Genomic DNA, 22,106 nt, shown 5'->3' on the forward strand with positions numbered 1-22,106 from the left:
AAAGTCCCACTCTAAAAAACAAACTTTATGAGACTTTTAACTCCACCCACGTATTACCAAAGTGACATGACTCAACATAAACCACACACTCCTCCAACTTTAAACTCCGACGCGCTCCTTTGACTGTAGTCAAAAAACCCACGCGGTGCACTTATTGATAGGCTTGGGAAGCGTTGCATTGCCAAAGAGAAACTCTGATGCGCTCTTTTGACTTTAGTCAAAATAATCCACGCACCACACTTTTTGATAGGCTTGGGAAGCGTTGCGTTGCCTAAAATAAACTTCGGAGCGCTCCTTTGACTTTAGTCAAAATAACCCACACACCGCACTTTTCGATAGGCTTGGCAAGCTGTGCATGGCCAAAAATAAACTCTGACGCGCTCCTTTTGACTTTAGTAAAAAATAACCCACGCACCGCACTTTTCGATAGCTTTGGGAAGCGTTGCATTGCCAAAAATCGCAACGTAGGTTATGACAGGTTATGATAGAGAGGAGATGCGGTGGTCAATTTTCTTAATTAAATTATTGATTTTTTTCCTGGGACTTGTTTTTTACTGGTTTTGCAGGCACCTTCGTTAGCACTGATATTAATTCATTGGAAAGACAGAGGCAAGTACAAAATAACACAAATAAATTACACACAATAACAGGAGCTTTGGCTTTTTTACTGATCATATAAAAATTTGATGATTACAATAAACATGTACAGGATATTTAAACTTTTTCTACTAAAAACTCCCTTACAATATTTTGATATGCAACTACAAATTAAATTCAACTTTAATTCCAGTTTAACCAACTCTTCCTGCCTAAGTAATTAACGACATTTAAATCCAGTACAGGTTAGTTGATTTCAAAATAGCAGGTGCGGTGGGTGATATTTAGAGTACATAATTCTGTATTTTATAAACATCATATTTTGCTGAGGATCACATTTGGGCGAATATTTTATTGGAATGTGTCTATTCACCCCGCCAAATATTTTATGTTTCAAATTGTATTTTGACAGATATACATGCCTGCGAGTTTATGTGGGCAAAATCAACCCAATATGGTATGCGGATTAATTACCAAAGATCGCTTTTAATAATGATTACGTGCAATGTACTTTGTAAAATTTACAAGTTCTTAGAACTTGATAATGACAAAAACCCATACAATCTATATTTTAACATGTAAGGCAACAGAGTATGCCGATTACCAATTCCAATTTTCATAAAAGCTTGATTATCACTTCTGAATCATAAGCATTAGATTCCGATGGCTCACCCCTATCCTTCAATCCATATCCAAGCGTGCTAACTTATCTTCCTACTAGTGGAATGTTGGAGCTGCTACCACTCCACTCCATTCCTTTGCATTTACTCGTCTCCAGCCCGCCAGCCAACAAATCCTCGCTTTCGATGCCAATCTCCTCTGAAACTGAAAAACAAGCTATAATATCCTCGACTTTGAGAGCCTCTTTGAGCTCTGCCACTACCTCACTCATGCTCGGTCTACAAGAGCGTTCCAACTGAACACAGCTCATAGCTACTTTGGCAACGCGAGTCATGGATTTCATGTCGTATCTTCCATCCAACCGCTTGTCTATGATCTCTCTTATTTTGCCAACATCGTCATCTAGTATATACGGTGTCGCCTGTGAATATGCCCATAACTTCTGTTAGTGTGTAGTTTAGCATGCACTACGAAGCATTGGTTAAATTTTGGATGAATGGTGATAAGATTCCTTACCCATCGAATGATGTTTACGTCCTCTTCCCTGAGTTTAAGATCTATGGGTGGTCTACCGAATATGATTTCTAGTAGAACCACACCAAAACTATACACATCACTCTTCTCTGTCAACATTTGAGTGCTGTAATACCTGTGGTTCCCCATAGAAATTGAGCTAATGAAGCAAAGTGAAAATACTAAATTTGAAATTGACTGTCCTCTGAATAATTAATTGAAAGTTCGCCATAACGAAAAAATAACTAATCAAGTTATGTGGAAAATTTGCGTCCAATGTTAATCATGGGTTGAATTCGTTTAAGATAAAAAAATATTGCTAAGAGAGAGTAAGTTATATACTCTGGATCGAGGTATCCGAACGTTCCCTTCACTACGGTGGTAACATGAGTAGCCTGCCCATTAACTGTCATCCTTGAAAGACCAAAATCAGCTAATTTTCCAGTCAAATTGCCATCTAAAAGGATGTTAGCGGTCTTGACGTCCCTGTGAATTATCTTCGGGGTGCAGCCCACGTGTAGGTATTCCAGACCTTCACAATATGGAAATCGCAGGTCAATCAGATGAGATGAGACATATGGTTACCAATGATTTGTCTTTATGCCTTTTTACAGTAATAAATACTTCAAACAACCAATTTTTTTGGATCATACAAATTTTACATCAAAATGATAAGAGATTTACCCTGTGCTGCATCTAAAGCTATTTTGAGTCTGGTTTTCCAAGCTACTTCGCAATTTTCTGCTCTAGGACCTGGAAATGTAGATAAGAACCAGATGCTTGTCGGTTACCTTGCTATTCTATCTACTGAAACAGAAATATCTTGAAGAAATGAAATTTACCATAAAGATGGTCCCTCAGGGACCCTTTTGACATGTGCTCGTAGATAAGCATAACCTCTCTGGTTTCATTGCAGTAGCCTAGTAAAGATACTAAGTTCCTGTGATTGATTCTGGAAAGAAGATCCACCTGTTCATGAGATACATGCCCTGTCAAAACCGGCTTTCTTATATTGGATCAAAATCGAACCGTATTACATGGTAATACTTAAGCATTACCTCATTCAGAAACTCGTCAATTCCCTGGTGAGAGAATAATGAGAGCACTTTTACAGCGATCTCTTTTCCTCCTGGCAATTTCCCAAAGAACACAGATCCAAATCCCCCTCGTCCTATCTCCCGACTGAAAGCTTCTGTGGCAGCTGTCATTTCATCTAGAGTAAAGGCACGGCAGTTTGTTGGATTGGGCACCTTAATCCTCGAGTTGTCTGCAATCCTCGCACGCAAGGTAATGTAAGTAAAACAGTAAAAGCACAATTATAATTATTTCTGTATCCTATTATAATATTTCTAATGTTGACCTTGGTCCAATAAGGGATTTCGTCCCTTTTCCACCCGACCGCTTTCCTTGACAACGCCTTCTTCTTTCCTCCTGAATTTATCACGATAGACCACAACACCGACGATCAACCCTAAAGCGATAATTAGAATTCCACCGAGTGTTGTTACCATGACAACCTTCGACTTGTTATTTTGTGAATTCTTGAAAGTACATTTCCTCTTCTCCATACGTAGGTAGGGGTTTCCTGAATAACTGCAACACATCAAAGAGAGATTGTTCAGGAGCGTCCTGGTGTAAGGTTACTTAAAACTTTCAGTTGAATCATAATTATTATCCGTGCCAATTTTTGTTATAAAAATATGAGAAGAAATTCTGAACCTCGAAATCCTAATTTGTGGTTTGCGTCTAAACATAAGGAACATAGAATGGGATATCAGTACTTGAGTTTCAACGAGCAATTGTGGAGAAGTTGGGCAGGAATTACACCGCTGAAATTATTGTGCTGTATATTTCTGTGACAATAAATTCAAAAATGTTGCAGTATGAAAACTATTAGTTAATTCTATTTAACCTTGAACAAGAACCTGAAAATATATAAATTGAAAAGGGAGAAGACAGGAAGACGTACAACTCTTTAAGGTTTTTCATCTCAGATAACCACGGTGGAACAGTACCATTCAGGTTGTTGTTATGTAAATATCTGGTATAATAACCGAAGTAAATTTTCCTTTTCTCGAAAATGCATGATGACTTAAAATCAACAAAATAGTAATTTCGTATTGAAAAGAAACTTACAGTCTCTCCAACCTAATTAAATTGGAGAAATCTGGTAAAGATCCCATCAAGTGATTATTGTCAAGTGACCTGCCAATTTAAACACGGATTAGTAAATGCTGCAGAGAGATGATCATTATCTGATATAATATTCAACGAGACACCGTGGCCCTTCGCGCCATCAAATTCTATGTTCCAAGTGGGGCACTTATTAACCGCCAATCCTTTCCGTGAGAGGAATAATCGGAAACATATCGACCATAATACAAATAATCCACCAGGAGGAGATCAACATTTTTTATAATAAGCATTGGTGTAATCTACAAAATTTCTGTATCATTCCGAAGCGCTAATTAGGGGCTATGGGAGAAAAGGTATAATTCTGCTTACAGATTAACTAATGCAGTCAACAGTGCAATATTGTTAGGTAGCAACCCTGTAAGATTTCTTCCAGACAAACAGCTGGCAGCAACAAAGTATCGTGAGCTCTTACAAATTCAACTATACAATTCGACCTGGAAACATATCAACGAATTAAGCTTACAGTTTCGAAATTCTTATGTCGGAAGAGCTCTTATCACAGCCAATTCCTTCCCACTCGACCAGATAACAAGGATCGGAAATCCAATCCTTTATGTCAAAACTCCTTTTGACAGCGTCAAGAGCGTAAACTGCAGTTTAAGAACTACTGGATTAGGCACTGAATAATAATTGTTGGAATTTCAGTATAAGAAGTTTTACTCATTCAACTTACTATCATGAGAATTTGTTGGCCGATCTGTATAAGCTAGCCAGTGATACTCGAAAGCGTTGAGTATCGGAGGACGGTTGCAGTTAGGGGCCTTAGTAACGTTAAAATCATATCGAATTTGATCGGGGAGGAATGTCTTCTCTACAGCGGAATGACTGCGCACGAGAGTAATGGTTTCAGAGCGCAGGAGAGTAGTGGCTTGAGACTGTTCTTGACCAGTTATCTCAACGTAAAAAGATCTGGATTCCGACAAATTGAGTGTCTCGATCTCAGCAAAATACAGCAGTAACAATGATTTCGTCCCTTGGAGAGTTGATTCTACTGCGATTGAAATGATGTCCGACCTGTTTCCAACCCACGCCGTTTGCATGACAGCAGTTGGAGGAAGGTCGTTCGTATCACTTGTTGAAATGGCGTTATGGGAACTTACAAGTCGTACATCTTCACTGTCTGTATTTAAAATTGAATCCTCTGCTACCCAGAAGCGGTCAAATTGGTCCTGCGGATACCTGCATAATTAACCATACAAAACTATTCAACTTAAAGCAATATTGGCAACTGCTCCATAGCGCTAATCAAAATTGATTTTCACCTTCTTCTTCTTTGTCAAACAGAAAAATCAAACTTAGATTTATAAGTTTCACATACCAGACTGTTTTTCAGCATGTGGTTACATATAAATTGATAAAGAGAGATTAAAACGGATTACTATGAACTAGCTAGTTGATTATGACCAAATTTACATATAAAGTTCAAAATGTTCACCTGACCATAGAATTTCCACCAACATCGAAAAAAAGTGTGTTTAACATTGTTCCTGCTTTAGCCTGTGCATACATGCCATGTTGCAACCTCCTCAATTCGATAGCAGAGATAAAAGGATCATCACGCACGGAGGTTCTAATTAAGCAAATATAAAGCACCCTGCCGGAGCTGACCAGTATTCTTTGATAATAATATCGATGTGAGTCTGTCACGTTTATCACATGCAACATACCCAGTGTCTCAATAGAGACTTGGAAGTTTGGCCAATTTTGGAATCCATTGTAATCTCCAATGACGAACCACAATCTCAGGACATAAGGTACGTCGGGTGTCACGGGCAACTTATAGCAAGACTTGTTGAGGGGCATTGGAAAGAAGCGTAGAGAATGCAAATAAGAACCGTTACTAGAGGCGTCCCCTATGTCTGCTATTTGACCCACTTTTATGTACTCGGCATCAGTGACCCATATTATATCGTTTTCCGCGGTGTGATTCGTTTTGCCTCCACAACTGATACTTAGAAATCCTGCGACACCGCCGGAGAACGATTAATAAAAAAATCTCTTGCCAAAGAAATCGATAAGCGCTTTGAAAAAATATATATATCAGATGAAGACACTATAGATCATAAAGCGGAAAAACTTCACGCTCACGGAAAACGGAAAAACTCATGATCCACTTCTTCAATTTAGACCTTCCATACCTGGTTGAGCACTAATCGCAGTCAACAAACTTAAGAACACGCTGAACGGCGCTAACCAATTTCCCAATTTTCCGTAACGAATTTTGGCCATCGTTCCACCGATTTTTATCTCAGAACACGCCGAACGGCGCTAAAATATTCTGAGTAAATTGGAAGATGCTTAATCTGCTTATCTCAGAAGAAGACCTCTAAGAAGTGCTATTTATCTTATTTCTGGACCAGCCTTCCTTTTCCTTCTCTTCTATCTGTAAATTGTGTGGAAGGTGCTTAAGCTGCTTCTCGATTTCCTCTCCTTATCTTCCTTCCCGCATCTTTTCATTGACAGCATGTGTGACATGTCCGTGCAGGTGAACATTAGTTAAGTGGGAGGATTCTCTATTTTCTGTGTGAATCGTGGAAATGGATCTCTGGATGATCCCATCAGCCTTGAAATTTCCCACATGAAAATTTTATCACGGCCTAATATCTTGACTACCCTTATGTGTAACGCTAAACTTTTTGAATGAGGGTCTGTGAAAATTTTATGACCGCTAATTTTTTCGACTGCCCTTTCGTGCAAGGGGGCTACTTTTTTGGAATGCTCTTCCGTACAAGGTAAAGCTTTTCCACTTCATTATAAGATGTAGAAATTCGCTCATAAATTTATGAACTATTTATTCGTTGAAGTGGTTCTTCTAACTAAGAGCCCTTAAACTTTTCAACGAACCCTTAAATCTCTGTTTTTTTTCATTTCATTATATATAATGTAGAAATTTACTAAGGCTTTTATTCATTATTATAATTAGGAAATTGATTAAGCGCAGAGAGGAATATTTCTATTAAGGTGAAAAGAAGCATTGGTAGAGGAATTTAGATTAATATTATATAAATTTTATATTTTTATATATACAAATATTTTTATTTTTCATTTCATTAAAATTTTGATTTTATTTTTATGGAATATCCACAAGAAAGAATGGCGAAGGTAGAGGATTTGGATATATCTAAAAAAATAACTATTTTTCTTTTATAGATTTAATTAAAAAAATGTTATAAAATTAAAATAAAATATTTTGATTGTGAAATGAGTTATGGTTTTGGGCATTTGGTATTGATAAACCATGGTATGATAGTGACCTATGCTAATATAACAAATCTTATTTTCAAGTTAAATAATATCCATTATAAAATGAAAGTTAATATCCATAATTAATAACCTTGTTATATTATAAGTTTATTATAAGTATTAAGTTTTTATGTGCTAATTAATTCATTTTAAATATAATTACACAATCATTATTAGTCTGGGTCATGGCAGCAAAATTCTAGCCATAAATTTGTCCATGACCATTGTTCATTTAACATGGACCAAATACAAACATCAGACCAAATTATATTATCAAGTAACTTTTAAGTGTTTTAAGTGTTTTATATTATATTGGTGTACACATTTTATAAAAGTTCATCAATGAGGATTTTAATTTGAACTGAACGTCATATTGTACGTTCTACATGTAAAATCAGCGGTCAAGTACATGAAGTGGAGGTACGTCAAAATGTAGGCCTGGGCGGGATTATCACAGGAAAAGTAGGAGTGAGATATTATGTAAGAAAATATTAATCACTGTTTAGTAACCTAATGATTAGTATTTTTATTTAATAGATAATTTATGTAGAGATAATTTTTTGTACGTATATTTTACAATAATACAAAATTCCAACTATTATCTATTAATCGAAAATATTTTGAATAATAAGATCAGATCCAATCCATGTTGGATCACGAGAAAAGCATGAACCCCATATCTGTATATAAAAAATCTTTTCAGATCCCATTTTGCACCGTACTTTGTATTTTATTGTTCAGAAAACACACACAGCACGGAAAAGAAAAAGTTAGTTTTACTCTCCACATCGAAGAGCATTCCAGGCAGACAAAGTTACTCAAAGAAAAAGTTAACTCTATCACTCTAACTCCACATACGGCGAAGAGTAAAGGCTGATCACGAAAGGGCATTTATATCCTTTCCCCTTCCAACTTCTCTCACAATTAGCGTAATCTGTGTTTGTAAGTAATTCTTTTTTATTCTAAGCTTCAGTAGTATCTATCTTTTTTATTTATAAAACCAAGTTAATCTATATATAGCAGTTTGGTGGCCTCAACTTGCCCAAACGGGAAACCAAGTCTGTTGGCCACTGGAGTCCATTATAGGCCATCCAATAGCAAAATTTAATCAGTCTTTCAATCCAAGCTAAGTAAATTGCACAGCTACAAACACTAATAATGTTCCAGACTAACATAAAACATCTAAAGAGAAAATGCTATCCGCAAAATGATCAAACTAGAAACTGCAAAAGCAAACTAATCCTTTCGGTCATCTTTGTCAGGTTCCACATTTGTTGGTGCTGCCACCGAGTCGCCTGGTGCTGGAGACAGCTTCATCAACCACTGTTGTATCTCATCCAGCTTGCTGTCTTGCATAATCATGATAATTTGCAGGTTTTTCATATCTTTTTTTATATTTGGCATACCTTGGGCAATTTCTGCCATTTCACCTGCCACCTGCTCCAGAGCCCTGGCTAGTAAGCGCTTCAAAACCCAGTACACGTGCAGGGCTTGCCTATAGAGCGTCATCTTGCCTCTGGTGTGCCCTAGGTCGGGGATAATATCCCCCCATTCCTCTATCTCCGGTTCTGAATCCTCTTCCATGACATTGTCTTCCATCTCCTGTATTAGCTGACGGATGTTAGTGTCTGTCCCCTCTCTGTATGCACGTGCTGCTTCTTGAGCAGCTGTCCTAATAGATCTTCTGTCTCGTCTCTGACTTACTGGTGTTGAGGTCGTCGTATCGCTTCTACCTGGCTTTCTTTGACACCCTCTGCCTCCACGACCCCTACCTCTACCCAGGCGAGCCATCTTTTCCTTTACTTCCTCCTGTTTACAATTATCAGCAACAAAAGTTAGCTTTCTAGGAGCGACATTTTTCCCATAAGCCAGCATATCCCTGTCACTGAGCCTTCCTTCCCCACTCCAGTCTCCCCCATTATTCTGGGTCATTGATGGTCTCTCTCCCCCTAGACTCAGGTGAATGGTCGAGCCCTCTGTCATCCTATCCCCCGCATGGATTGCATTTCTAGAATTCTCGCGCTGACCCTTTGCCCTGCTGCTACAGTCCCTCGGCATGCCGATGTTTTGTTCCTCTTGCTTCCTCACCATGCAGACTTCTGACCCGCTCAGACCCAGCCCTTCCTCCGCAATTCCCAGCTTTCCTCCCTCCTCCAACTTACTATGCATAACATGGTGATTTGCAGACCTGCTCAGACGCAGCCCTTCCCCTGACAATTCCCATCTTTCCCCCCTCCTCCCACCTACTATGCATGGAAAAATGAGATGCAGGAGGTGAGTCTAAGGAAACATACCCGGGCTTACGCTTGACCGCAGAAAATCCCGACGTCCGCTTTGCTCCGTTCTCCTCCTTCCCTCAATGGACACTAGGCTCTCTTCCTACCCCAGCGACCCTCATGTACCCCTTCCCATCTGTCCTGCGTCCCATCCCACTACCGCCATTGTTTCTTTCCTCCTTGCCCCCCCCGACTCTCCTACCATTTCTCTGCCTCGAAACTTCCTTGGGCATGCAAAATGCCACCACGTCCATTTGATCCATGATGAGGGCAGTTGGTGGTCGTCCTAGCCATCCTCTCCCCTTCGTCGTCCTTCTTTTCGTACTCACCACTTTCACCACCTCGATCGGGGGCCACCTGTATCTGCTATCTTGAGGTCATGTCCTCATGGTAATCTTGGGTAAGGATTGTTTTGAGGGGCTCTAATCTGGGCTCCTCCAGATGTGTCGGCCAGATCATATCCAGCTTGCCACCTTGTTCGTTACTTCCCCAATTGGCTAGGAAATCAGCTGCTTTGTTGCCTTCCCTTCTTACATGATTTATGATCATATATTCAAATCATTTTATAATGGCTTCCAGATCCTGTACCAGGCTAGCCGTCCTCCAGCTTTTTGCAACTTTGTCCCAAGTCTTACCATTATGAAGTTTCCTTATCATGTCAATAACCAGTTGGGAGTCGCCCTCTACTTCCAGGTTGTTGTATCCATTTCTTATCGCTATTCTTAGTCCTTGATAAACTGCCATAAGCTCAGCTTCGTTATTGCTCATGATACCACCATGGTCTGAGTACACCCATCTTGTCCTGCCTTGGTCATCCCGGAAGATGCCTCCGAGCCCTACCGGCCCCGGGTTGCCTTTGGAAGCTCCATCAAAATTCAGTTTGATGAAACCTTCAGAAGGGCGCGAGAAATGGATAAGGCTAATGCTGTTTGTTTCAAGAGGTTTTCGCATCTGAGGGGCCACCATTCCTTGATCTAGATTTAGCTTGGTCAGGATCTGTTCTTCCTCAAGTGTCGTTTTCCAATATTCTTGACTCCAAGCTTCTACGAGGATAGTTTCTCGTATATGACTCAGAGCTCTTTTCCAGACCTATTCTAGAGGCAACTCTTTGTTTTGAAAGATTATTCAGTTTCTTTCTTTCCATATCATCCACATATTCATACCTACCGCTAGACTCCAGGCTCTCCGAACTATTGGGCTCGTGAATTGGGCACGCCCCCAATGTTTGATTGTTTCTTTAATGTTATGTTGATCTCTATTTGTCCTTCCAAAGAGTCTCCTAGTTGCTTCCCATTGCTGCTGGGCAAAAAGACAAGAATTCAAAAGGTGTTCTTGCGCTTCCTGATCATGTTTACACAGACAACATCTGGGGGAACCCTGAAATCCATGCTTTTGAAGCTGATCCCATGTCAAAATGCATCCTTTGCCTACAAGCCATAGAAAGTGAGTCACTTTTGGCCACCAATTCCTTTGCCATATTTGTTTCCATAAGGGTGTCAGGTCATCTTGTTCCTGCGGAGTGATGAGTTTATAGGCTTCTTTGATCGTGAAGGTTCCCTTTGTTGAATGACCCCATCTCAGTATGTCTGGACCTGTTCTTATAGCTATTTTCCTTGTCTTCATTTCTTTTATATACAGCTCTCTTTGTTCTGTATCAATATTCCTATCCCATTCTTCCAAGTTTTTCCAAGTTCTCCAAGACTCCTCTTAGCATTCTTCATTCCAGAACTCGCTAACATATTTCAAACCTTCCTCTTTTTCCCTCTGGCATGTATTTCTTAGTCCATGAACATCATTCATTTTCTCCCTTTGTTGCCAGGCTTCTTCCCATAATTTGGCTGAATTTCTGTTCTGAATTTCCCAGAAGGCATGCTCGCGATTATGTCTCTATTTTGACTGGCCAGGTTCCATATTGTAGAGCCTTTTGGGATTTCCTCAAGTCTTAAGATTTCTTCTACTGTTTCTGGCATGTTATACTTTTTCGTCCAGATTCTTTTCCATAGGTCTCCTCCTCCCATCATCCATCTCCACCAGAGCTTAGCCCCCATTACTTGGTTCAAAGTGTATGGATCTCTCAATCCCAATCCTCCTTCCTCTTTACTTTTAATCAGGCCCTTCCAGGATATCAAAGCCCATTTCTTTTGTTGCTTCGGTCCTCCCCAGAGGAATTTTTTGAAGATCTCCACCATTTTGGTGCATGCACCTTTGGGGGCCGTCGTTGCCAAGAGTTGGTAGATTGGAATCGCTTGTAAGACTGCTTTGACCAGTACTACTCTTCCTGCTATATTCAGGGTTCTGAAGGACCAGTTAGCCAATCTATTAGTGAGTTTCTCAATGGTTTGTTTCCAATTCACTATCTTTAGAGGATTCAGAGCTAACGGGGTGCCAAGATATTTTGTGGGTAAGTCACCCAAGCAGAAACCCAATAATCTTGTCAAATATGTTTTGACAATTTCGATAGTATTGAAGAAGAATGTGCATGATTTCTCCTTGTTGATTTGAGTACTAGATGCTTCCATGAAGAGGTCTAGGATCCCTTTTATTATTTTTACTTCTCTGAGAGAAACTACGCAAAACAACATGATATCATCTACAAATTGTTGGTGTGTGATCGGCAGGTTATTACCCCATATCCGAAGCCCTTTGATTTTCCTTTCCCTCAATTCTTTTTTGATATATCTTCCGAGTCCTTCTGCCGCAATGATGAACAAGAAGGGGGATAGAGGGTCCCCCTGCCTCAGTCCTCTAGAGGCATTGAAGGTTGAGGTTGGCATCCCATTTAGAAGAATGGAAAAATTCGGGGTGGAGATCATATCAGAGACCCAATCTATCCATCTGTTGCAGAAACCGAAGGCCACTAGAACCGATTTAAGGTATGCCCAATTCAGACGGTCGTAAGCCTTAGAGAGATCTAATTTGATCATCATTCCAACTTCTTTTTTGGATTTCAAAGAATTCACTATCTGTTGAGATGCTAGCAAGCCATCCAAAATTTGTCGACCTTCCACAAAACCAGTTTGTTCTGGAGAGATAATTCTAGAAGGATTGGCTTAAGCCTTTTGGCCATAAGAGTTGCAATAATTTTATATATGACATTACAGAGAGCAATGGGTCTAAAACCTTGGGGATTTTCAGACTTAGCAGTTTTAGGGATAAGAGACAAGAGAGTCGAGTTAAGACTTGGACATACCTTCTGGTTTCTTTGAGATTCTTCCACCACATCCAGAATGTCTTGCCCTAGAAATTCCACCCTGCTTGGTAGAATTCCGCTGTGAAGCCATCTGGTCCAGGATATTTATTCTTCTTCATCCCTTTCACGATCTCTTCCACTTCCTCCAAAGTTGCTGCTCTCATAAGAGCTAGGTTTTGGTCTCTGGTGATCATACTTGGTATCTCATTGCAGATTCTCCCAGTGGCTTCTCTTATATCCTCTTAGGGTTCCATAAGGAGGTCTTTGAAGTGAATTACTAGAGTCTGTTCCATTTCCTCATGTTGAGTTAAGCGAATTCCTTCTTCGTTTTTATGGATAAGATTCTATTTCTCTGTCTCTGCTAAGTCATGGCCTAATGGAAGAACTTCGTGTTCCTCTCCCCCTCTCTTAACCAATTCACTCTGGATTTTTGTTTCCAAAGAATATCCTCTTGTTTCCTTCTTTCTTCAATTTGGCTTATCAAAACCCATTCCTCTCTAACAAGTTCCTCGCTTCTGCCTGCTGTTATGATTTCTTGTTGCAATTTCCTCATTTTCTAGTCGAGGAGCTGTTGTTCCTTGAAGATGTTCCCAAATTCCTCCTTGTTCCATTTTTTTATTTTCTCTTTTAGTTCCTTTAATTTTAATTGGAAGGTCTGCATTCTGCTTCTTCCCCTTTGTTGGCTTTGTTTCCACCATTCTTCCACTTTCGTCATGAGTTTCGGGTCTCTGAGCCAGAAGGCCTCAAACCTGAACGGACACTTCTTGGGGCTAGCTTTGATGTCAATTTCCAGTTTGATCGGCTAGTGGTTGGAACCCATTCCCGGAAGAATCATTGCTTCAATGAAGATATCCCAGTTTATTATCTGTTCTGATATTAGGAATCTGTCTAGCCTCGAGGCAATTTGGTGTGTGCCCCCTCTTCTGTTGTTCCATGTGTGAATCCCATTTATCATTGCTATGTCGACCAATCTTTGTTCCATAATCATATCCCCAAAGGCTTCCATATCCGAGTCTGATCTTCTGAGGCCTCCTCTTTTTTCTTTAGGGACGTGATCATGTTGAAGTCTCCTCCTACAATCCATGGAGTTTCTGGGAAGAGGCTTTAGACTTTTCCCAAGTTTTGGAGGAAGATCCTGCGCTCTCCCGGTATACGTGGACCATATACACCGGTGAGAAGGACCCATTCCTATGATCCAATACTCCTGAATTTACGCGAAATTATTCGAGGTATAATTACCCAATTTCCAAATTGTATCTCCTTTGGGTTCCAGAGAATTGCCAGGCCCCTTGCACTACCTATGGCATGCTGACCTATTACCTCATAATGCGTCTTAAATTTGCTCATCATATCTTTCAGTTTCGTTTCATTAATATTTGTTTCTTGGATTATCATTATATTGAGCTTGTCTCTCTTCAATCTCTCCTTCAGGTATCTCTGTTTCCCCTACTGTTCAGCCCTCTAATATTCCATGTTGTAATTATCATTTTAACAATTTGAGGGGTTGTTGGAATACCTCTGACAAAGGTACGACTCTTCTTGAGTTTACGAGCATCTATCCAACCATTTGAATGGTCTCGCTCATGGGTCTTCTTCCTTGTTTTCTTTCGCCCTTCCCTGCATTACCCAGATATATGCTTTGTCCTCCTTGTGATCCTAACTGTTCTGGTTGATTTATTATGACTGCCCCTCTTTTCTCCTTATATCTTTGGAACATGTCTTTGTATAATTGCTTTTGATCTTCTGGAATGAATCTTTCATCCAAATGCCTCCACTCATGTAGAAGCCTCTTCATGACTTGTTCCTCTTCACTTCCTTTGTCCTTCTAGGGGTCTATTTCCATTTGAGTCTAGTCTTGATGGTTTTCTGTTTTCTCCCCTTCCTTCTCAAGTTCCTGACTTGTTTGCGTTTTATTTTTCCCTTTGTCTACCTTTATAGGTTCTGCTGGTTCTTCGTCACTATCTCCCCCTTCCGCTTCCATTTCCTCTTCTTGTAATACCCCGAACTTGTTCTGATTTTCCCTGGTTAACTCCTTAGAAGGCGGTTCCTGGTTAGGCTGTCCTTTTGGAGGCTTTCTCCTATTAGGCACTTCTGTAAAACCTTCATCATCTTCCTTGCTCACCGTTTCCTCCTTCCTCGCTTCTCCCTCCTTCCCAAGATCTGTTGATGCCCCAGTTGCATTCAGAGGGTATGATTTGAAAAGATGACCATATTCATGGCATCTTCTGTAGCGGAATGGAATATGCTCATAGTCCACTGGTTGTTACCTTACCTCATCATGGTATTCCACTTCAATATAGTCCGATAGTGGTTCTGCGATATTCATGTACACACAAATCCCGGTGTAAGACATATATCTTCCCCTCCTGGTGGTCTCGGCCACTTTGACAACTGTCCCAATTGAGTTCCTGATACCCTCAAGAATCTCTGGATCCCAGAACTCGATTGGGAGTCCAAATAGCCTTACCCATATTGGAGCCGCTAACATTTTTTCCTTGTCTAGGTTGTAGCATTCTTCCCAGTGCCTCATAAAGAGACCTGCATTGTTAAAGAAGTAGGGTCCCTCCTCAAAAACCCTCTCCTTATCTTCCAGATTAGCGAAAATGACCGTGAAGAAGCCCTTAGCTCCTAATTTTAGGTCATTGTGTCCTTTGGGCTTCCATCTATGTTGTATCCATTTGGCCAGTGCTTTTTCAGATGGCCATGTTCCCACAAACTTACAAATGAAAGCATGATCTTTCATATATCCTCTGTATTCTTCGAGTTTGTTGTTTGGAATTACAAACCTAGGTTTTTTCGTCACTGTGGGTAGGCATCTGTTTCCCAACCCCGCTTGCCATCGAGCACCCATGACTGGTGCGTCCTTCCCTCGTTTCCCTGTGCTTCCGTTCGCTCTGTTCCTACTTGTCTCGCCTGTTGCTACATTTTTATAGGAGGGGATCTCCCCCCCCACCCAAAGCTGCCATTTCTTTGTCAGCCCCGCCTATACTTTGTCCACCTTCCTCTAGTCGACCCAAAACTCTCCCTTGTCCTGATCTGGTGCGGGTGACTGCAGGCTATCCCTGCACCCTGTCCAGGGCTGAGGTCTGCCTGAGGCAAACCAAGCCAAACCCTAACCCTGAACGCTTACCTTCATCGCTTCGCTCCTTCACCCAACTTTTTCCTTCCTTTTCAAAATAAGATCTTGTAAGTAATTCTTATATCCTTTCAACTTCTAACTTTTCTCATAATCAGTGATTGGAAATCTGCGTTTGTAAATAATTCCTTTGATTCCTTGGTGAAAAAGATTTCGAGAGTTCAATTTTATCTAAAATGTTTTAGAAGAGTTTAGTCATTAAGTTTAATTATCTACATTAGTAAAATAATTCTTAATTATCTAAATTAGTTAAGTAAACGGTTATTTTAGGTTTCTTACATGTATAAATAAATATATATATATATATTATGAATAAAGTATTATCTAAATTAGTTAAATAAAAAGTTATTTTAGGTTTTCTTGCATGTATAAATAAATAAATATATATTTTATGAATAAAGTATTATTATGTTAATAATTTTTAGATTGATATATTATTAAATGTTTTTGATTTTTTTATTTTGATAGGTTATTACAGAAGTTTAAGTAGAGAATGATTTCATTTATTTGAAGAAAGTTTTATGTACATTAAATTAAAATTATTGACTAAAAAGAGTGTAGACTTTCAGTGTGAGGGAGCACAGTGTTTTGGAGTGGGAGAAATCTATTCAAAAGAAGCAATTTCAAATACCAATAGCTTGTCAAATTGAGTAGAGTTTGAGCAGATTTGGGAGGGGATGTGCAACTCAAGCCATCAAACACCATTGGTAGATCATGCAATGAGTGAGGAATGTTAAAATCGACTAAGAAAACCTTTACCTACTTGTCCACTACCTTGATTCAATTAAATTATAGAATTGTGTTTATAAAAAAATAAGAAATAGAAATACCTTCTAATTGTCAAAGGAGCGTTAAATTGTATGTAAGTGTTAAATTAAAATTCGATGCCTTTTTGACAAAATATGGGAAGGGTGCATGTTAAGGAAAGAGGGATGTGCATCAAAACTAAAAAAAAATGGGAAATCTAAATTTAAGGGGAGGTCTTTTAATGGATTCAAAGTGAGAATATCAGTGTGATGAAATTGACAAAGGGAGTAGCCTGTGGCATCTAGTAGTACTAAAGGATATTCAAATGGCCCAAACCTAATAGTTACAAGTTATGAGCTATGGTCAATCAAAATGAGAAATTTCTTTCATTCTTATGGATATTGAAATATTATAATAAGTGGGTTCACATGACCTAATCATGAATGAAAAATGCACATATAAATTTCTATTGAAAACACAAAAAAAAGATTCAAAGGCATTATGGGTTATATAACAAGGGATTTAAAATTTAGTTTTTCCTACGATTGCCAAATAGGCATGTGATACTCTTGAGACAACCTATCAAGGCATAAAAAAAGTAAAGCATGCCCAATTGTGAACACTAATAAGAAGAACTCAGACTATGTATATGATTTTATGACATAAGTCAACATTATCAATTAGCTTCAATGGATAAAACCCCATCCTCCTGTTATAGCTCCCTGAGTGAAAATTATCCCGACATTATTCCACCACATGGATTTACAAATCCTCCCTTCAAACGTCATCAGGATAAACTAACTGGTACTGCTATAACTTTACGTGAGAACAATCTTTAAAAGCCGCGGGGATCCTCCTTTGTCTGGACCTTGCGATATAACGTATCCACCCCCCTTGACCTATACCTCCCATTCCTATTTGTCTCATTCAGGCTCCTTTGATGTAGTCTCCTTCTCCATAGTCACGTCCTCTTGTTGGTGTCAACGCCTAGGGCGGTTCCTCTTGCCCTTTCCTTAGCTACTCTCATCCTTCTTCTGACTCCTTCTGAGTGTCTCTTCATCTATCCTCTCTTCGTTGCACCACCCTTGTGTGACCCTTCTCCCTTTACTACCAAACAATTCCTATTCCATCTATTCTTCTATTATCCTCAGACTTCCTCTCAGGTCTTTCTTTGTTTCCCATACATCCTTGGGGTGGTGTTTTATAACATTTCCCACTTCTTGCTCATTCTCATATCATAATATGATATTAATCCCATGTTATAGTTTTTTTATCCGGATCCCTGCACTTGTACACAATTCTCATAATAACCTACCTTTGGATTTGTTTGATACGATGGTTTGCACATGTTCTCCTTTCTCCCTAATCAATTCTAGCTTAATTTATTCTTTTTACTTTAGTATTAACCAGGTTTAGCTCCTTGTCCTGATAATCCATGGTTCAACGTGACAAATTGTGTGCTTGCTTTTGCAACTAAGTTTAATTTGAAGAACTTCTTTGGCCTCTTTATTTCATTTCAACTAGCATTACCTCATAGGGGGTAGTCCTTCATGCCTTATCCTTGTGATGTGATTATGACTTCACTCGGAATTCTCGAGCCTTCACATGTTAGAACCTACCGTATCTAATTTATTTGAATCCCAAGAATATAATTCCCACAACTCTTTGATATTTTCCCATAGGGTAATGTCTTAGTGGGTTTGCCCCCAACAGCTGTGTGTTTCCCATCTACTATAACACTCCTATATTGATCTACCTCTAGCTCAACCTCTTTTCAATCAGTATACCAAATCGATTTGCGCCTTTTCTTCTTAATGACTCCAATTAACTACCCTACTACTACTACTATCTATTTAGCCTTGATTTATTTATGTCATATTTTGTATATATACATAGGGGGTAATGCCTCTTGCTCTTAACACTTATTTCAATTATAAAAATTCTTGAAAGGTGGAAAAACTGTGGATCATACCTAGCTTCTTATGATGCATATTCGTCCCACCTACGTCCACACACTGAGTTTTGGCTTTAGTAGTCTTATTTACTTTCTTAAAAATGTTACGAGCCTGGTCTGCAACCTTTTTGGCGGTGTCATTGTCCCAATAATTCCTAATTTCCACCATCTTAGGGTCCTCCTATGTCCCAATATTTACTTTTCATGTTCTGATGGGTTGTGCATAACATGAGGGCTTCACTAAGGGAGCAATACCATACCACGTGCATTCATATTGTGGGGGGAAATGACATAATATATTGAGCATATAATAGGGGGTAAAGCATTTTTATATTGGTAGATATAAAAAATGTTAATGAAAAAATGGATACCTACAATATCTAGTGAAAATAGGAGTTTTTTTAATTGGGAAGGTGTATTGGGTATGTATTGGTAGGGGATTAAATAATGTTATTTTTAGAATTGTTTCCCAATATGTAGTTAAATTAAATGTATTTTTTAGTATGCCACGAATGCACGTGATATGTCAAAGGTTCATTGAGTGAAGTCCCCTTGGTGCATAATCCTCACTTTGAAATGGTAGTCCTCTCACTATGCATTCTCCTTTGACTTCTATAATTTTGTTGTTTTGGGGGTCATCTTCTTCCTCCCCTTATTCTGCCACATTTTAGCATTCCAAGAAGTCTTGTACTTGGTGCAGATGCCTATGCATAGAGCACAAAGTTTCGCTTCCTAACTCAGTTGATTCCCTTACCGCAAAAAAAAATTACCACATCACCTTCAATGCCTCATCCAACACTATTTCCTCTGCCTAGAAATTGAATTTTCCTTTAAATTTTTGTGTCATCTCATTCCAATCATGTGTTCCCCTATGCTCTTTGAGCTCCACGTATGAATTGGCAGGAATGGTATTTAATGTGTGTATGAAATGATGTATCCACTCCTGTTGTGGCACTTGTCCCTTGGTCCAAGTTGCAACACGTTGTTGCAAGTGCATCCTAGAACATTCCATACATGAATATTTCCCTCCAGATACTAACCATAAACACCATTCATGACCCACATATCAAATATAAATATTAATATGGACACTACAAAAGGGTTGTTGGGTAGCTTAAGACTCTAGAATATGCTCCTCTGACAAAACAAAACATACATGCATTCATAATATAGACCCAAAACTATTGATAGGAAACAATACAATGCAAACTCTTCAATTTTTCCTCTCTGGTCCCACTTCCCGGAAAAAAACCAACAAGTTTGGTATTCAACACCCCTTTTTATCCTTTCCTGGATTCCCAGTGAACCTTCTCGACTTTCATCATGACTGCTCCAACTATCGCTCAAGTCATTAGGATATTTCTTAATTCTTCCTTTGAGTTGTCCCTTTGAAATATCTCTCGTCAATTGCTCCACTTCTCCATTACTCCTTCTCTTTGCAAAATATCTCTAACTTCCCACCTACTACAACATCCCAAATTGGCTTCATCTTTCCTGTGAATCCTAGCAACTGACATCTCCAAAGACATGCCTCCTTTCACTTTTGTGTTATCCCCCTCCTCTTGCATGGCGTTCGACTGTGCCACTCCTTGCCTCTTCCACCATCCCTATGTTGATCGACATCCTTACCTCCTGTGCCCATTTATTCTCCCACGCGACTTCACCCTTAACAAAACTCTAAAAAAATCAGGGTTCCAACACTGCACACCAACCTCGACAAAGTGTCACAAACTATTATTATTTAAAAATGATTGTTGTTAATTTTCGTGTTATTTTAATATTTGATGTTGGAGATTAAAAATAATATAGCATTATTTCAATCATTTAATTTGGAAACTCTTTCCAATTTCAAAATATACAAATTTATCAACTTTGATAGGTAAAGAATTTAAGATACATTTATCATTTAATGTAATATACACATTCTACATATAAACATCTATGTACATTATAAAATAATAAATACTCTTATTCCACCAAGGCTACTATGATGTAAAGTGAGTTGGAAATGCAATTGATGCAAATATTAAAATCTTTACAAGATGACATTTTGATGTGGATACCTAGGAGTTGTTTAACTATTATATGTTTTGGAGTTGAAAAAGATAGCTAAATTATTTTTGGGTCAAATCTTGGTTTTTGTTGTTTAAACTACGTTTCTAAGTGTATATATGGATTCAATTCCTGAAAAACTCCTAAAGCATATGAATTATGGATAGTAAGTCCATGTTGGTATTTGAATATGTCATATCATTCATTATATAAAGTCCCCATTCATGAGCCATATTCCTACATTTATGATACTTTACGTAGCCATTATACTATCAACTTCTGCTAAATGAACCTCTTTCACCCTATTGTTAACTATGATGGATTTCTTATCTTTTTAATGATTAAATGTGTCTTTAATATGGTTTTATCAATGAAGTTTTGATAATGTGGTTATGTGTCCAAGAAGCATGTTCAAATATGAAAAATTCTATTTCTTTACCAACTCAGTAACAATTTGGAAGTTAAGTACTTCGTTCGGTACAAGTTCAGTAGTTCGGTACTCAATTTTGCACCTGCACGAATGGAGAAAAAAATTCAAAGTTATAAAGTATATTTTTATTTTCTCTAGCATGGTAAATTATGTGCCACATGGGCCTAATATGTTTGTACAAGCCTTGGAATATACCCAGCACACACGTGTGGGATACTAGCACATGATTTAAGCTACAACCAAAAATAGGTAACAATTTTGAAACTGCCATGTTTTGTCTCGATTTTCGTGTGTATGGTGGAGAATCTCAAGAATATGGAAAATGTGTTTTTGCACAATATAGAAATTTACTTAGATCTCAAATTGTTTCCAAAAATTTAATACGATTTAAAAGTTACAACTGCTTCTTCAAAGCATATTTGGCAAAAGTATCTAAACAACCAACTTTAGTCACAATTTATGAGGCGATGTAATTGAATCAGGAAATTCGAAGAGAAGTTTTTATTGATAATATGGAAAACTAGACTCCATAGAAACAAATCTCAAAAATACATCATGTTCTAGAAGATATGGTTGGTTTTTAACATCAATTTGTATAAAATTAAAAAAATATTGGATTTCTAAGTTTTTTCCTCTAAAGTTGTAAATTCATTTTCTGGGTTTGGGGATGTTGTTTTATCCATATCTCCATAGTTTTGATGTATAAATAAAACCTCATAGGTATTACGAAAGAAGCTTAGACATAATATTTCTTCTAGAGCATTTGTGTTCTTTCATTTGATTGTGGAAATTATGATGTACTGGTTTTATTGAAGACTTATAATATAACACTTTAGCTTTTATTCCTTAAGTGTTGATGTGTTGACATAGGTCATGGAAAGGGCCCATCATTGATCTTGGACAAGCTATATCAATTATACCTAGTTAGAAATTTAGTATTGAATTTTTGTAAGTACCAAATTTGTGTAGCTTTCTGTAAGTACCGAATTTCTGTAGCTTTTATTTCTAATTTTTGTAAGCTTTTTATTTATATCTACCACTTAATTTCTGTGACTTTTTTTTAATCTATTATTGTTTTCTTTCAAGTTAAAGAATGCTTCCTGTTATGTTCCTATACCAATAAGTGTCATAATTTTTGAATAGTTGAGGTC

The 22,106-nt window shown here is 38.4% G+C and overlaps 1 protein-coding gene across 2 annotated transcripts; it reads right to left on the reverse strand.

Annotated features, from left to right (window-relative positions):
- Positions 1-1,176: 1,176 nt before the first annotated feature.
- LOC149188596 (putative LRR receptor-like serine/threonine-protein kinase At1g67720) lies at positions 1,177-6,537 on the reverse strand. Of its 2 annotated transcripts, XM_089413057.1 has the most exons (15): positions 6,066-6,537; positions 5,363-5,888; positions 4,601-5,106; positions 4,391-4,517; positions 4,237-4,308; positions 3,868-3,936; positions 3,701-3,772; positions 3,513-3,584; positions 3,092-3,324; positions 2,790-2,998; positions 2,574-2,700; positions 2,416-2,484; positions 2,074-2,263; positions 1,735-1,867; positions 1,177-1,639 (listed from the first exon to the last, which is right to left on the reverse strand). In XM_089413057.1, the coding sequence occupies exons 1-15, from the start codon at positions 6,154-6,156 to the stop codon at positions 1,304-1,306; spliced, it is 2,832 nt and encodes a 943-aa protein (XP_089269183.1). In that variant the 5' UTR covers positions 6,157-6,537; the 3' UTR covers positions 1,177-1,303. The 2 variants fall into 2 exon arrangements, with proteins under 2 accessions (XP_089269183.1, XP_089269184.1); XM_089413058.1 differs by lacking the exon at positions 4,237-4,308.
- Between the last annotated feature and the right edge of the window lie 15,569 nt (positions 6,538-22,106).

Source organism: Pinus tabuliformis, chromosome 3_1, assembly GCF_031772625.1.
Source record: "Pinus tabuliformis cultivar Carrire ecotype Pingquan chromosome 3_1, CPIR1, whole genome shotgun sequence".
Classification (NCBI taxonomy): domain Eukaryota; kingdom Viridiplantae; phylum Streptophyta; class Pinopsida; order Pinales; family Pinaceae; genus Pinus; species Pinus tabuliformis.

What these genes read in the sequence shown, in the direction of transcription:
- LOC149188596 (XM_089413057.1), bottom strand. Translation starts at nt 6,156, where the DNA reads ATGGCCAAAATTCGTTACGGAAAATTGGGAAATTGGTTAGCGCCGTTC. An exon ending in AAATCCCTTATTGGACCAAG is followed by an intron (nt 2,999 to 3,091) that starts GTCAACATTAGA and finishes CGAGGATTGCAG; the next exon opens with ACAACTCGAGGATTAAGGTG. An exon ending in AGCTTTAGATGCAGCACAGG is followed by an intron (nt 2,264 to 2,415) that starts GTAAATCTCTTA and finishes CATATTGTGAAG; the next exon opens with GTCTGGAATACCTACACGTG.